General features: G+C 43.2%; 1 protein-coding gene across 1 annotated transcript; it reads left to right on the forward strand.

Moving 5' to 3' along the window:
* The first annotated feature begins 385 nt into the window (after window positions 1-385).
* Window positions 386-10,581, forward strand: LOC120943794 (gamma-crystallin 1-like). Its single transcript, XM_040357341.1, has 3 exons — window positions 386-487; window positions 6,635-6,877; window positions 10,254-10,581. The coding sequence occupies exons 1-3, from the start codon at window positions 479-481 to the stop codon at window positions 10,527-10,529; spliced, it is 528 nt and encodes a 175-aa protein (XP_040213275.1). The 5' UTR covers window positions 386-478; the 3' UTR covers window positions 10,530-10,581.
* Window positions 10,582-18,451: the final 7,870 nt, after the last annotated feature.

Raw genomic sequence — 18,451 nt, forward strand, 5'->3', positions numbered from 1 at the left:
GGAGAGATAAATATTCAATTTATTTTCTTACAGGCAGCAGCTTAATTGGGCATGTTGGGTTCATGATTGGGTCACTTTAAAATAACTGCATAGTTTACAAATTATGTATTTGTATGGAATTTCCTAACTACTGCCATAATTGCAATGCATTTAATTGACATTTATATGTCTATACACTTAAAAATTGTTTTACAAAGGGCAAAATCAGGTTTTGTTCTGCATTCTTTTTATACTTTTTTTTTTTTTTTACATGGAATTCTTAGTAAGCAATTAGAGACAATGACCTTATGTAAGCACAGAACAGTCTAAACCACAATGAATGAAAGACCCATACATTTACCTTACTAAACACAAAAACAGTTGACATCTGACATTCAATGCATTCAGGCATCAGCAATTGAAATTGTATATAAGGACAGATAGATATACAGTACTTTGCACTAAGCATCGTCAGGAACGTACTCCACCATCAACAGAAATGGGGAAGGTAATATGATTTTTTTTTTTTTAGAAGTATCACCAGTGTACAAATATATTTAGAATCACAGTTTAATTTGTGTGATATATAAAGCTATGTCCGAAAGAGGATGAGAAACAAATATGAACAGTATGAGCAGTTCTAAATGAATATGCGGCAGTGAGAAATAGTTATGATTGTGGTTTTATTATAGAGTTGTAAAATTTTAGTTATAGGCCTATGAACATTTTTTTAAATGTTTTTAAACCATGACAATGAATTTCTCCTCTTCTGTGCTAAATATACCATTAAAAGTTTTTTGTAATATCTGTTGAAAAAAAATCTGATTTACCGTATCTAGTGAAAAAAAATACCCGTTGATTTTACCATATTTACCATATATTCATTGTTTTGTTTTGTTTTTCACTTTTTCATTTGGTGAGGTGTTGTACTACTCAGTTTTTTTGGTACATCTTGATTTGTCAGTGTTGTGGAATCACTATACAGTGTTTGGCTGGGCAACAATTAAATTTGGTAATTTTGTTTATACACATATTAATTGCCCTGATTGTGATTCTCACGTTATATGGACACAGATAGCCCCCAGATGGGTTCTCATGCCAACTTTAAGCACTTCAATACAGGGCATTTCTAGTTTTCAGCGCTGTCGCAATTTGAATGACAATTGGGCGGTCATACCAAACTGTACCCAAATAAATTTTTATGTTTTTCCCCCCCCCCACAAATAGAGCTTTCTTTTGGTGGTAATTGATCTCTTCTGCGGTTTTTATTTTTTGCGCTATAAACAAAAGAAGAGCGACAATTTTGAAAAAAAAATTGTTTCCTCAATTTAGGCCGATATGTATTCTTCTACATATTTAAAAAAAAAAAACGCAATTAGCGTATATTGAAAGGTTTGCGCAAAAGTTACAGCGTCTACACAATAGGGGATAGTTTTTTTTTTGTACTAGGATTGGCAGAGATCTGCAATTTTTATTGGGACTGCAACATTGCGATGGACATATCGAACACTTTTGACACATTTTTGGGACCATTCACATTCATACAGCGATCAGTGCTATAAAAACGCACTGATTACTGTGTAAATGTGACTGGAATGGAAGGGGTTAAGACTAGGGGGCAATCAAGGGGACTAGGGGGCTCCCAGTTGATGGTGGCCTCGCATGTGCATTCTCTGACCAGAAGTGCATTCTTTGATCAAAAGTGCCGGAGTTAAAAACCTGGAGTTTGCTATCAACTGCTTCTGTTTGCAAGGGTGGATTTTTTTTCCCCTCTTTTTCTCTGACACTTTTTAAACAGCTTTTTTTCTTTTTCCTTTCTGCTAATTAAGGGGAGGGTTTAATTGTTCACAGGTGTGGGTTTGTTCACAGGTCTTCACAGGTGAGTATAAAGTGGCTGTACCAGCTCCCAGAGGAGCTGGCTCCCAGTTGATGGTGGCCTCACATGTGCATTCTCTGACCAGAAGTGCATTCTTTGATCAAAAGTGCCGGAGTTAAAAACCTGGAGTTTGAAACAGGAGGTAAGACAGGAGTCTTCATTATTTTTTTCAATCACTGATCCAGAACAAGCTTGCAGCTAATAAAGTTGGAACTCTTGATATACCGAGATCCCCTGGCGGCAACTCTGTATTCCCCGGCTTGGCGCCCCCCCCCGATACACCATTCACCTGCCAGCTGCACATCAATCCCCCCTGACACCAGCAGGACCCCCCACTTCCCTAGGGCCAGAACTGCATCCCGGCAGCTACCGGCGCACGCTTCCTAGGAGTAGGACGTGTGGCCCACGGGATGTAGATAGGTAGGGCCCCACCCCCCTTCCCTTCATCACCGCGACCGAGTGGCTCCCCACTCCTCCCCTCCAGATACCAGCCTGATACCCCCTTGTAATTGGGTCACCTACCACCATCTCCTATCTCAATAACTACCAGTTGGCTATCCCTGCCCCCCCCCCTCGAAGTCACCACCTTGGCTCTTTGCAGCCGGAGTGGTGGCCATCTTGCAACACCCTAGCCCCACTCCCCCTCTCTCAAATGCCATTTGTACTTGATCCAGGGTTCGCCCGATCGCCTCTCAAGGGGTCAGGAAGGAATTTTTTTCCCTGTTGTAGCATATTGGCGTAGCACAACCAGGGTTTTTTTGCCTTCCTCTGGACCAAGTCAGGATCGAGGATTAAGTTAATCCTTGATTAATCCCCCCTCCCTCCTCCCCCTGGTGTTTGGCGACTATGGTTAATCTGCAATATTCTGCAGAAACCATTGGGGATCTGAGACAATACTACCAGCCATCACTAAAAAAGCCCTAAGAACTGAGCAGTAAAACACCGACTGGAAATCCATGATTTCATTCTACAATATGATTTAGACTGCCTCTTTATTACAGAGAGCTGGCTTACAGCTGACTGTAACACCATTCTTGGAGAACTGGTGCCAGAAAACTATTGTATCATAACTGAAAACAGAATAGGGCAAAGAGGAGGAGGACTGGCGGTGATCCATAAGACTCATCTTGCAATCACTAAACCTGTCCTTCAAAACCCTCTTCCATTTATGGAAACCCTTACCCTGCAACTACAAACAAACTCCCAGGAGACCGTCCGGATTCTACTCTGCTATAGGCCACCTGGCCCAAAATCGCAGTTTCTCCCATCATTGACGGACTTTATCTCCACCTATAGCCTTAACAGCAAACACCTTTTGCTGCTCGGGGACTTCAATCTCTGGGCCAACTCCCCGCAAGACCCCGTTGCCGACGCCTGCATTGATCACTTCGAAGGATTAGGGCTACAACAACTAGTATGTGGGCCCACACATGCTTCAGGTCACACACTCAATCTTATTTTCAGACAAGATCTGGAAATAAAAATCTTGGATAATGAACCATTGCCATGGACAGATCACCATGCAATTAAATTCATTATCTCAGATTTCCCACCCTTAACTAAAACATCAAATCTAGTGACAACACACTGGACTAGATGTCAGAAGAAGCTCCACTCGGAACTCTTCAAAGCCACGTTAAGGAAAAAAATAAATACAATTCAGCCGCATCAAACGGCTGAAGAAACGCTGGATACCATAAACACAGCCCTATTACAGTCAGCAGACTTAATAGCGCCGAAACGTAAAACCTGCATCCGGAAAAATAACTCCAGCTGGTTCAACAACCAACTGGCATTACTGAAGCAAGAGCGTAGAAGGGCGGAAGCCGCCTGGAAAAGAAGCTCTTCAGATGAGAACCTTATCGTCTACAAAGCAACAACAAGAAAATACCACAAAGAAATCTTCAAAGCCAAGAAAAACTATTTTTCCGAGGCTATCAACAGCGCCCTTAATCGCCCACGCGAACTCTTTAAATTGGTCACTCAGACCATGAATCCAAGATGTCTTGAAGCCCCCAATTCGGACTCACAAGAATTTTGCAGTGAATTGTCGGATTACTTCATTAATAAAATCGAGGGGATCCGACAAAGCATTCAGCAAAATAATTCCCCCCTCAACTCTCCCCGTAATGATTTACACAATACCTGCAGTAATTCACCACAACCAGGTAAGTTCACGCTGGAACCTATCTCTATCCATGCCACTAAAAATATCATCGGAACTCTGCGTAACAGCACCGCGCCGAATGATATCATCCCCACTAAACTGCTGAAGGAATGCGCCGACATCCTGGCACCTCCTATCACGCAGCTTATCAACCAATCCTTCAGGGAGGGCATAGTGCCCTCCCAGTTGAAGGAGGGTATAATTCGACCCATCTTGAAGAAACCCAACCTGGACCCCAAGGACCCACTCCACTGTCGTCCAATAACAGGTCTAAATGTACTCTCAAAGGTAATGGAAAAAGTAGTGGTACAACAGCTGCAACATCATCTAGATACTCACAACCTACTTGACCCATTTCAATCGGGATTCCGGCCTGGACACGGGACAGAAACCGCATTGCTCAAAATATGGGACGACGCTCTCGAGGCCGCAGATGAAGGAGAATCTTGTCTTCTGGTTCTGTTGGACCTGAGCGCAGCCTTCGACACAGTAGACCACAAGCTTTTATTGACTCGGCTAGCTGAAGTAGCCAGAGTCGCAGAAGGCGATTTATCTTGGTTCTCCTCTTTTTTGGAAAACCGATCGCAAATAGTGAAGTTAGGACCTTTCACTTCTGAGAAACGCACGGTATCGTGCGGAGTCCCTCAAGGATCCCCCCTGTCGCCGGTGTTATTCAACATCTATCTTCGCCCTCTTTTTGAGATTATTAGCAGTCAAAAACTGCTCTACCACTCATATGCAGACGACACGCAACTATATTTCCGCATTTGCAATAAAAAGGATCATCACCTCAATCTAGAGACATGCCTCTCTTTGATAGAGGACTGGATGACAAAGAGTTATCTTAAACTCAACGGAGAGAAAACAGAACTTCTTCTGTTTCACGCCAAGCGTATGAATCAACCTACAACAACTTGGACCCCCCCGCCCATTTTGGGCAAAATCATCACCCCTAGCGCCAAAGTCAAAAGTCTCGGGGTCATCTTTGACTCTCACATGACATTGGACGCACAAATAGGGTCAGTAGTCAGCGGATCTCACCATCTGCTGCGTCTACTACGCAGACTTACTCCTTTTATTCCCAAGGAAGACATAGCGGTCGTGGTGGGAGCTATTGTAAACTCAAGATTGGACTATGCAAATGCCCTTTACCTCGGACTCCCCAAGTACCAAATCACTCGTCTACAAGTCGTTCAAAATACGGCCGCTAGACTTGTGACTGGGAAAAAACCTTGGGAATCAATCTCACCTTCACTGAGAGCCCTTCACTGGTTACCAGTAAAAGACAGAATCACTTTTAAAGCACTCTGTCTAACGCATAGATGTATCTATGGGAATGCTCCCCATTATCTATGTGAAAAAATAAAAGCTCATAAACCCAAACGCGTTCTGCGTTCCACCAATCAAAATTTCCTCCAGATACCAAAAGCCAGATACAAGTCCAAAGGAGAAAGGAGATTCGCGGTCCAAGGGCCTAGACTATGGAACGCTTTACCAACCAGCATTCGGTTGGAGGAGAATCACTTAGCATTCAGGAGAAAGATCAAGACTCATCTCTTTTGATACCAAAGGAGACAGGAACAACAAGCGCCCAGAGGCGATTAAATTTGCATGTGCTGCTTTATATAAGTTTTCATTCATTCATTCAAGGGGTTAAATGTGTATCCTAGGGAGTGATTCTAACTGTGGGGGAGGGGACTGACTGGGGGAGGTGACCGATCGGTGTCCCTATGTACAAGGAAGACACCATCTGTCTCCTTTCCCTGACAGGATATTGATCTGTGTGTTTACACACACAGATCCACGTCCATGGCTCTGTAACAGGCGATCGCAGGTGCCTGGCAGACATTGTGAGGACGTCATATGACGGCCTCCCAGGATGGCAGAGCCACCTTGCGGCCGTCATATTAATATATGTGGGATGGAAAGTGGTTAAAGTGTATCTCTCGTTTTCTTTTTAGCTTTAGGTGAACTGATGAGAATTAACTGGCTAGATTTTTATTTGTGTTCTATCCCAGAGACAGAACAGGAAGTGAGAGGAAATCTCTTCAAAGGAAGGGTAAATCCCCTCTTAAGTAGTTGCCACTCAAACAAATGTCTCCATTGGAAGATTTCACCTCATCTCCTGTTCTGGCAACAACTGTAAAATGTTTGATTTTCCATAATTTTATGTTACAGTGACAATGGTCACCAGGGCAAATAGACAGGGGTTCAAAACCTTCTCTTTAGTATTTAGAACAAAAAATAAAAAATAGTATAAGCTAAACGTACACTGCAATGCAGACGTAGTGTTGGCACTGGAAGGTCTACTAGACCATATTAATAATTTATATTATTTTAGATTATTTTCAGCAGCAGTGTTCATTGTGATTTTTTATTTTTTTTTGAAACAGTGTCAAAACAAAGCTACTATAATCACTTCCTCTGTAGCCGTACATACAGGTGTTTCATGTTTATAAATTGTTTACTTCGTTCTTATAAGTAAAATGCCACATTGAGTCCCAGTGAGCTAGTAGGGGATCCTTGGTACTAATAATTTGACAAATAATTTGTGTTGAAGTTAAATATTATGAAGCACAAGTCACAATATATTATAACTTTTTTTTCTACAGATCATATTTTATGAGGACAAGAATTTCCAGGGCCGCTCCTATGAGTGCAGCTCTGACTGTCCTGATATGACCTCCTTTTTCAACCGCTGTAACTCCATTAGAGTCGACAGTGGAAACTGGATCCTCTATGAGAATCCCAACTACAGGGGAAACCAATATTACCTGAGGCGAGGAGAGTACCCAGACTTCCAGCAATGGATGGGGTTCAATGATTCTATCAGGTCATGTCACCTGACCCCTCAAGTGAGTATTTGTACATACATTTAAAGTTCCAGAAGAATTGCATACTATTTATCAGAATGGGTCAATAGGGACATTTAACCTCCCTGGTGGTATGATTATGTCAGATTTTTTATGCTGAAAGTGGTACAATGTTTCGCATTGGAAATTTGGCGTTTGTATTGTAGGCCTGTAATTCTTAAAAATCTCACTTAAATCTGTCCAAACAAGAGTCTAGTAGACATCTCGGGTATGATAAAGTTTAAAACACAAAATTATAAATTATAATATAATAAATAACTATAAATAATTATAACAAATAAAAAAAGTATTGAATAATGTAATCAAATCAAAAAACACTGAAATTTGCTCAGTTGCAGCATTGTCGCTGTCATTACTTTCAGGGTTTGATGATGAATTTCCCCACAAATCACTATCGCTCAATTCTGCAAGTGATTCTAATTTATTATCGCTGTTTTCTAGCTGGTCTAAAAACACTTTTGACGTAAACGGACACTTTTTGGTTGCTGTGGACAATCTCCAGTTTCCAGGCAGATAGAACAGTATTTATAATATAAAACTGCATGCAGGGCACTGGACAGACCACTGGGGACAAATGGGACATGTAATTATTTGATACAGTACTGTAATCGGCAAGATTACAGTGTACTGTATGTATACTGAGCTTTTCACTTTTTGAATTTGGCGCCGAGCTCCGTCCCCGTGCGTCGCAACGCTCGCAGGGAGCGGAGCTCGGTACTGTGAATCGAGCGGAGACTCGGCTCACAGACACAGCAGGGAGACATCGCAGCATCCAGGGGACAAGGTAAGTAAGAGCTGTACAATGGATCCTGTGATGTGATCCCGGGTGTGGCTCGGGGTTACCGCTTTTGGTACTGAAAATTCAACCCAAGCCACACTCAGGATTACTGCTAAGGAGGTTAAATAAAACATATAACAAGGCTGAGATAATCTCAGCAAGGGAACATTTTTCTGCAGGTCCTTCAGTGTGGTGTATCAGATATGGTGTATGTGATACCCCAGCACAGATCTTTATGTGAGTAAAATAAAGATCAGAAGAACGTTCATCAATTTACTATTAACAGCAGGATCAGTTATTGTAAAACATATTTGAAGACCTGACTATACATTTTAGGATCTAAAGCTAGGTTTACACAATCCGAATATTGGACTCGACTTCAGGAACCAGATGACATTCGGACAGTGTGTACAGCTACCTGTCGGACAAAAGCCAATTTTACCAGAAGCTGATCAGCGCTGGCAGCACTAATCAGAGTTATCTGGTGTGGGGGGACACCCCATCAGAGCACAATCGCACGGTGGGGGTGATTGCCACACTAACATTGCTTAGTTAGTTCTGTCGACCTCTTAGTCAGCTGGGTTGAACGAAAAAAGCTTGTGTGTACCTATTATAAGGGTCACTGTTCTGAGGAGGAACTTTAGGTTGCAGGGGAGAAGAATAATGGAAATAGAACATGTAGCAGAAAAATAGGACACTACATTTTGGCCTTAATAGGGATAATGTGCCACTATAACCCCAATGTAGATGTCATCTTTCAACTTCTAGGCATACAACAGGTACAAGGATAAAATAACATAACTAAATGTGATTATTGCCTGGGTTCATTTTTAAATAATTTCCATGCCCTACTGATCTGTATCTTTGCCTCACTGTTTGTTGTTGGTTTAATTAAACTGGTACTAAACCCGGGACCCCACATTCACTTTATCTGGCCTCCCACAGTACACAGAACATGGAAATTTTAGTAAATATAAACTGTAAAACACCTTTTCTCATCAGCAATATGAGAATCAGAATTTTCATTCTACTCTGACAGTCCTATGAGCCTCTGTCTGGTCAGTACTGATTTGCCTTGTGCCAATCACATGCACACTCCCAAGAATAAAAAAAAAACACTCTAGTAATACATACCAAACTGAGCATGTGCAGAGTGTCCCCAAGACTATATTCTATCAGTAGATACATTGGGGCTGTGGAAGAAGGGGAGGATCACATAAGACAGGATCAAACAGCCTTTTTACACAATGCAGAGGATTAACCGCTTAGGTTCCACAGTGAGTAGAACAAGCATGCTTTATTGCATACAGTATACAGACTGATTTTACTGTTGTGGGTTTGGTAGCACTTTGGGTTGTGTTCTTGGTGCTCACTATACTTGCATGTGTAATTAACTATGAATTTTCAATTATTTATATGAAAACCTCAAGAAGAAATCTAATTGTTTTCAAAATCTTGCACCTGAAAATATATTCAGTTGGCCAATACAAAGTATTGCCTACTTTCATATTTTGCCAGTGTGAGGACTCTCTGAAGTGTCATATTTTGGAAGTATGGATGAATAGGTGTCCAAATATAATTTCTGCTATACATACTAAATTCAAACTCACTAATACACATGTTGTCCTGCATTTCTAGGGATGCTAATTGGGAAGTATGTAAGCTGTTGTAACATAATAGGGAATGCAGTGATCAGTGTAATTAACCACTTGACCTCTGGAAGTTTGTCCCACCTTCATGACCAGAACATTTTTTGCTACATGTCTTTGGTAAAAAAAAATACCAATGACTATATATGAATTGGTTTGCATGAAAGTTATAGTGTCTACAAATGATGGTATAAATACTGGAATGTACACAGCTATAGATGCTATACTGTAATGACAGTGATATGCAACTTCTAGCGAGACTGTGATAGTGTGGCGGGTAATCTGATTAACTGACACTGACATCACTAGTAACACTAATATAGTGATCAGATATAATACTGTACACTGATAGTGAATTAATGACACAGGTTGGGAAGGGGTTAACATCTTGGGACAATCAAAGGGGTTAACCAGGTGCCTAACGAGTGTAATGTGTATAATATGTGCTGCGTTTACTTACAGGTCTGGCTGTTTTTTCTCCCTGCAGGGAGACTAAGCAGCTAGATTGCTGCTCTGGGTGCAGAGTCCTGTGTGTTTTTAAACACAGGTCTCTGTTCTGTGATTAGTTACAGCCATTTGCCAGGACCTTCTGACAAAATTACACTGTAGCCAGTTACAGAGCGAGTGAGCACATGTGCCCCCTGAACCCAGAAAGAGATGGAAGATGTACAGGTAGGTGACCCGGCCTGGCTGTGCTGCTCACCCACAGTAAATGTACTGTGGGCAAACGGTAGGCAGTTAATGTGTGTAATTAGTGTACTGATATGTGTTTGCAATCCTGACTCTTGAAACATGGATTTGATTCTGCTAACTGGGGTTAGAAAACACTGGCTAGTGATTAGTAGCATTCTGCTATGATGAGGTAAAATTATTCCAGAAACGTTGCTGTATTTTATGAACACGCCTCCTAACTTCTTTTTTTTCCTTAAAGCACCGTGGTCCATTCAGAATGAAGATCTATGAGAAGGAAGAGTTCAGAGGTCAGATGATGGAGTTCACTGAAGACTGTCCCCATGTCTTTGAGCAGTTCCGATACAATGACATCCACTCCTGCCATGTATTTGATGGTCACTGGGTTTTCTATGAAGAACCAAACTACAGAGGACGTCAATATTACCTGAAACCTGGAGAATACAGGAGACATACTGAATGGGGTGCCTCAAATTCCAAAGTTGGCTCCTTCAGAAGAGTCCAACTTATTCAGTAAAAATTAAAACAACATTATGTTTGATTTTAAAAAAATAAAACCTGATCTTTAATTCTTGGTTTATGCTTTTTTACCATCTGAATTGCATTAGTTGAAATTAGCGAAGTGCAAATCTTCCCGGGTTTGATTCACTAAGGGTTAGGTGAATTCTGCTGCTAAATTCTGGTATTGTTTTGGGTTAATTCACTGTGATGCAGAACATTTGACAATGCAAAAAAGTATTGTATATACTATAGTATATATAAAAACTATTGTACTGGGGAAAATTGCCCTTTAATCCAAATATGAGGGAGACATGAACAAATTAACAATACTTTAAATGACATGCTTGGGAGATGCCTTTACAGCCCAACTCCAGGTAAAATTCAAAATCAATCTGTATATTGGCAGTAACGTACTTATTTTCTCATTTCTAGTTAATGTTTCCTTGCATTGTCATACTTCTTTCCTGTTCTGTAGACCATTCACATTTGCCTGCTCCCTAGTCCCCTCACTGCCCCTTTTTTTTCTCAGTGCTGCTATGTTTGCTATAAACACGTTAGTGGGGAGTGTATTGCGGGTGGGATTATAAAAGTACTGATATGTATGGCCGGCCTGTACTGTTTCCACTCCACTTCCCTTTTTATGCCAATGCTGAATTCCTCCTCTTGTTTGTAGTTAATGTACGTAAAGGGAAATACTGAGTATTTTAGCACATAAACAGCACATGACTGCTTACTAGTGAATGGAGATTGATAAAAGTTGTAGAACAATTCATTTACATAGACACATGTATACATGCTAGGGGGATTACAACTGGGGGGATCAGTAGTGGAGAAGGATCTGGGGGTTTTAGTTGATCATAAGCTCAATAATAACATGCAATGCCAAGCTGTGGTTTCCAAAGCGAGCAAAGTCCTTTCTTGTATTAAGAGAGGTATGGACTCCAGAGACAGAGATATAATTTTGCCCCTGTACAAATCATTAGTAAGACCTCATCTGGAATATGCAGTTCAGTTTTGGGCACCAGTTCTCAAAAAGGATATCGGAGAACTGGAGAAAGTGCAGAGAAGGGCAACCAAACTGATAAGAGGCATGGAGGAGCTCAGCTATGAGGAAAGATTAGAAGAACTAAATCTATTCACTCTTGAGAAGAGGAGAATTAGGGGGGATATGATCAACATGTAAAAATATATAAGAGGTCCATACAGTGAACTTGGTGTTGAGTTATTCACTTTACAGTCAACACTGAGGACAAGGGGGCACTCTTTACGTCTAGAGGAAAAGAGATTTCACCTCCAAATACGGAAATGTTTTTTCACAGTAAGAGCTGTGAAAATGTGGAATAGACTCCCTCCAGACGTGGTTCTAGCCAGCTCAGTAGATTGCTTTAAGAAAGGCCTGTATTCTTTCCTAAATGTACATAATATAACTGGGTACTAAGATTTGTAGGTAAAGTTTATCCAGGGTAAATCTGATTGCCTCTCGGGGGATCAGGAAGGAATTTTTTCCCCTGCTGTAGCAAATTGGATCATGCTCTGCTAAGGGTTTTTTGCCTTCCTCTGGATCAACTGTGGGTATGGAGTTGGGTGTATGGGATTGTACTGTGTTTTTTATTTTGTTTGTTTATTTTTTTTGTGGTTGAACTGGATGGACTTGTGTCTTTTTTCAACCTGACTAACTATGTAACTATGTAACTATCTTGTCAGCCCCTGGAACTCCCGCTAGCTGTCTAGAACGGAAAAAGAACACTCAAATTTAAAGTGGACTTAAATCCATCAATTTAACTGTTTTCCCAAAATCTCTGAGGTAAAACATGTGATTTACCCTGCAGAAAACAATCCCCACACTGTCGAAGGACATAGAGATTCGCCCCTCAGTTACAAAACCTCCTGCTGCATAAAGAACCCTATTTGCCACACAGGGGCATAGATAGGTCTGGAGTCAGGGGTGTTTAACCCCCCCCCCCCCAGAGCATCCTGGCAAAATGCCCATACAGTGTCCCTGCTGTTTAGCCTCAGTATCAGCACAGTAGAAGCAATCAGAGTTTTGGAATGCAGCCCCCTTCTTTTGGGCCCAATCCCCTCAGTTTAATAAGGGGTCCCTCTGAAAAGCATGAAAATATTGAAAGGTCTCATTGCAAAGCCTCATGGCCCCACTCTGCTTTCACATGTTTTTACCGTACATCCCCCAACATAAAAGTGTAAATGATGCCTTTGAGTTTGAAAGACCTGAACCCCCCACGATTTTTTCTTTATCTACGGCCCTGTTGCCACAAATTAAGCTAAAGTAAAGAACCCCAAGTCCTCTGTGTTTCTGAAGAAAACTCTGTCGACGCATTGCTGAAGTTAACTCCATTCCTCAATACAATAATATCACCCCCACCCACGTATAACAAACACGGTTTGGAAAAGGTGAAATATCTCTCATGAAACCTGCCCCATTTCCTTCTCCTCCTCATTTCCCCAACCCTCCTTCCCTTTTTCCGACTCCTGCTGGTCCTGAAATAGCAGCAAGCCCCCTTCTCCCTTTTTCTTCTCTGCCTCCAATGTCCAGTTTATCAGGCCACGCAGTGTGTGTTTCATGACAAACACAAGAGGGGTCATATCACCAATCTCCTCACTGCAGCTCACACTTTTGGTTGTCCCTTTAAAAGATGCCAAAATGCTGCACACATCCTGATTGAATAATGGAAACAGTGAAAAGAGCTCAAGCTCCACAGAGCCTGTCCTGGTACTATAAACACCAGGTAGTCATTGTGAAATGAATAATAGGATGTTGGCATCAACCAGTGGCGGCTGGTGCTCAAAATTTTGGGGGGGGCGCAAACGTAAAAAGAAAAAAATTGCAGCCTCACTGTGCCCATCAAATGCAGCCACTGTGCCATCAATTCGCACCACTGTGCCATGCCATCAAATGCAGTCACTGTGCATTGGCAGCACCACAAGGCCCAGAACATAGATGTCCACAGAGCTACAAGTCCCAGCAGAGCCATAGGCAGAGCATAGATGTCCACAGCACTACAAGTCCCAGCAGAGCCAGAGCATAGATGTCCACAGCACTACAAGTCCCAGCAGAGCCAGAGCATAGATGTCCACAGCACTACAAGTCCAAGCAGAGCCAGAACATAGATGAACACAGCACTACAAGTCCCACCAGATCCAGAACATGCCACAGCACTACAAGCATAGTTGCCAACATTGCAAAAAATAAATCCGGGAGACTTTTTTGCATGTAGGCGGAGACTTGCTATAATTAGGGGGCGTGACATTCGTTTGTAGGCATGTCACACCCGAATAGAAAAATAAGGCAGAGTCCGTCCTTGCATCAGGTGCATCCCCAGCAGAGTCCGTCCTTGCATCAGGTGCAACACGCACTACACTACACTGTTTACTACACTGATTACCACTACACTACACTAAATTAATACACTACACCAGGGGTCTCCAAACGTTTTACTTCAAGGGCCACATTGTATATTTTACAGATATTCGTGGGCCGAAAAGAAAAAAGTTATTTACAAATGAATCCCCATAAAAGAGAATAGAATTTTAAAAAAAAGTCTGCCATCAGCGGGGCTGGATGGCGCACCTGTATCCTCTGCCTGCACCTAAATGCCAGAGCCTCGGGCACCAGGGCTAAACATTAACTGTGCATGGGGCCTTACATCAGTGTTTCTGTCAGAGCCTCCCTGCCCATTTGTGTCCCCAGCATAATCTCCCCACACAATTGTATCCTCATCAGACTCTCTCTACATGCTTGTGTCCCCATTAACACCCCCTCTTGCACATTTCTATTCCCATCACAGCCACCCCCCACACATTTGTGTCCCCATCAGAACTCCTGCCACACGCTTGTGTCCCCTCAGAGCCACCTCCCCACACCCATTAAAACCCTTCCTGCCCATGTCCCAATCAGCGCCCCCACATGTGTGTCCACATCAGAGTCCCCCCCCACATTTGTCAGCCCCCTCCACACTTGTGTCCGCATCAGAGTCCCCTCCACACATGTGTCATAAGAGTCCCCTCCACACTTGTGTCATCAGAGTCCCCTCCACACTTGTGTCATCAGAGTCCCCTCCACACTTGTGTCATCAGAGTCCCCTCCACACTTGTGTCATCAGAGTCCCCTCCACACTTGTGTCATCAGAGTCCCCTCCACACTTGTGTCATCAGAGCCCCTTCACACTTGTCCCCCCCCCGCACATTTCCTTTCCCCACTATCGCCTGCTATAGATCTGTGTGAATAGCTTACTGGCCAAGTTAGAAGCCCCGTGACTCCCGCAACTCGACCAGAGTCCGTACCTGCACTAAGTCTGATGACTCTGCAGGCCGGATAAAAGCACATAGCGGGCCGGATGATCAATCGTACCTCGGGGACCCATGGACTTTGCAGACCCATGAACTAGGTGGGGGCAGCGGCGGGTAGAGGAAGATCGCATCCCATCCACATGTTCAGTGGATATCGGGGAGGGGCCACCAAAAGAGAGAAGCTGATTGGCTGCCCCTCTCCTCTACACTGAACACAAGAGGACTATAGGAAACAACACAGTGGCGGCGGCGGCCATTTTGGTGTAGCCGTTGCCGTTTTTTGGCAAAAAAATGTTTTTATTTCCCGGGACAAAGTCTCGGGAAAAAAAATTGGGACAAAAACAATCCGGGACAAGGGTCCTAAATCCGTGAATGTCCGGGGAAACCTGGGACTGTTGGCAACTATGGTACAAGTCCCATCAGATCAAGAACATACCACAGCACTACAAGTCCCATCAGATCCAGAACATACCACAGCACTACAAGTCCCATCAGATCCAGAACATACCACAGCACTACAAGTCCCATCAGATCCAGAACATACAACAGCACTACAAGTCCCATCAGATCCAGATCATACCACAGCACTACAAGTCCCATCAGATCCAGAACATTCCACAGCACTACAAGTCCCATCAGATCCAGAACATACCACAGCACTACAAGTCCCAGCAGAGCAGAGGAATCCACAGGTCTCGTGGCTGGTTGCTGTCCATACCATCTAGCAAGTATCCAATTCATTCCACATATGAACAGCAGCTAGGAAAAGGAGATTACACCATGGCACTTACCTTTCTGGGGTCAGCCCAGCCGTGCTTCTACCGTCCCTCGATGTCCCTCGTCCCGCCCTCGATGACGCTTCAGCCAATCGGTAACCTGATTACCAGAATCAGATTACCTGATTGGCTGAGACGCCTGTCAGTCTTATTCAAGGAACGCGCACACCGTGCGTTCCGAGAATAGACTTTCCCAGGAGACGAGGGCTGTTCTTGGAAAGCCGCTGGCTCTGATAGGCACTTCCGCTCAGCCAACCAGCTGCCGTTATTCAGGTAACCGGCGCCCTAAGGTCCGGTTATCTGAATAGACCAGGCAGCTGGCAACCAACAATAACATACATTCGTGCAATACAATGCATTATTTGTATGTTATTTGCGAGAGGGGGTGGCGCTGCAGCACCCTCTATAGACGGCCGCCATCACTGCAGCTAGTAAAAACGACATTTTAGGAAAAATAAAAATTCTTAAAGGGCCCGTTTTTTTTTTTATGACTACAAGAGGGGGGGGCGGCACCCGGGCGCCCCCTATGAACGGGCCACCACTGGCGTGAACCTCGCTAAAATAAAATAAAAAATAAAAGGTCTGTGAAATGCTGCACCTCTAATTAGTGTATACTAATAGACAATAGACAAATGAAAATAATAATAAAGGGTGCAAAGATCATAAATATATTAATCAAAATAATGTGAAATTAATCACTACCAATAAATACCCTATGACAGGTGTCCCATCAGATAACTTATGCTCATCTAGTTAAACATACAGTCCATATATGTGCAAAAAAGCAGAAAAAAGTTGTTCTGTGAAATCGTGACTTTCTAAAGTGCTTCAATATAGTGCTTCACCCGAAGTGATAATTCTTAAACTCTCACCAGATAGCTTTGGCCACCCAGTGACCCATAGACATGTAATATGAGATATCTCTGGACCTCCAGGAATCACACAGCAAACCACATAAATAAATCTCCAATCTCCAAGGTATACTACTTAAAGTAGCTACAAACCCTTCTGACCCGACAATGGACCTCCAGGAAACCAAAGCACCTTATGATGAACTGCTGTACCATCAGGTTGATGACGTGTGCCAGGCAGCGTACATGCGGGACTTTTTCCAGGCAAAGGTTGGCCAACAGGTTAGTGCCATTATCACACACAACCTTATCTGGCTGAAGGTGGAGTGGAGTCAGTCATCTCTCAGCCTGTGCCTGGAACACTGGCCCAGTGAGACTCCTGTCCCCTAGGCATACAAGGATGTTACTAATGCTCTGGGTTGCTTGGTGGGGACAGCTAGTTACAAGATGTTGGAGAATAGGATCAGGTCAGGGAAGAAGTGGTGCTAAGAGAGACTGTGCTGTCACCATCAAACAGGACACATGGCAGTACTACCAATTTCAGTGGTGTTCCCCATCCTGAATCCTTCCTAACCATGAGAAGATTGGCCCAGTGTGTCATTAAGGCTATGTAGTACTCCTTCCTCTTACTGGACCAAGTGTGTGCCTGCCAATGACAGTGTGGCCCAGTTACACAGACACCTTCAATTACACATTCTGATACTATGCAAAATTATAGCAGCAGGGTAGTAACACAGGCTAAAAAACTCACAGAAGGGGTGGATTCCAGAAGCTGGAATGCAAGCAGCTGCAAAACCAGCAGTTTTTCCAAGGTGATTTGACAATGGACATGGGGGTGATTAAAGGACATTTTTTCATCCACTTTAGCAGCTGAGGAAGAATGCTGCGAAGGCAGGCGAATGCAGGAGAATTCCTACATTCTAGTCTTCCCTTGCTTCTAGTCTTCGCTTGCCCTCTTCCTTACAAAAATGTTTCGGGTGAATCACTGTGATTCGGAAATGTATTTTTTATATTCGCTAAATGTTCATTTATCCTCACTCTAAGTTTACGAGTGGTACGACCCACGTACTGGAGCGAGCAAGGGCACTCCAGGACGTAGGTGACATGATCAGAATTACAGGTGATCAGTGGTTTGATTTTAAACTTTTCTTTCGTTACATTAGACTGAAAATGTGTTCTTTTCTTTATGGCTCCAGGTTTTCTTGTAGTCTGGCAGGCCTTGCAGCGTGTACAATGATGGAAGCCAGAGCCATCTAGGAAAGTACTCAATTTTTTGGGGGGATCTGGTACATTTTGGGCTATCCGATTTCTAAGCCCTGGAGCTCTTCTGTATATGAATTTTGGTTTAGATGCAATGTCTTTTTCTCATTAACAAATTCTAAGATGTAAGTGCTGAAGCCAACACTGGGACTGCGCTGTAATTGGCCGGAATTTGTGTCAATCATCATTTTTTTGTCTTTCCGTTTCTCAGTGTCTCGATACTGAGCTGCAATTGGCCGCAGCATCTGTCCATCAGCTTCGGCCATTTCCGTGTTTCACACTGACCGCAACCGCGCTGTAACTGGCCAGATTGTGTGTCAATCAAGCTGAATACTTCCGTTTCCTCCCAAATAAGTAAACGTGACCCCAGTGACCAGGCACGCCCCCCTGAAGACGTTTATACGAAACGATCGTCGGCGGCGTAGCCTGGTCGCGCTTTTTACTTACCTCCCATCATCCGACCCTTGTGAGCTGGCGAGGCGAGAGGAGACACACGCCACACGCAAATTGAGGTTGCTACCTCCTCTATTTAAAGGCCCGCAGACCCAGTGCCGGGATGGGCACCTTTTAATGTAAGTGGCCACTTGGCCCATGATTTGTTTATACTATTTTTTAAATAAAACCGGTTGCACTATGGAGTTTTTCTGTTTTGTGTTCCATTCTTGAGATTACTGGGAGAAGAATTGCCTGTGTCAACCACTGGAGGACGCACTATATGTTTGCAGACATTAACAACTGCACAAGCG

This window comes from Rana temporaria, chromosome 6, assembly GCF_905171775.1.
Source record: "Rana temporaria chromosome 6, aRanTem1.1, whole genome shotgun sequence".
Classification (NCBI taxonomy): domain Eukaryota; kingdom Metazoa; phylum Chordata; class Amphibia; order Anura; family Ranidae; genus Rana; species Rana temporaria.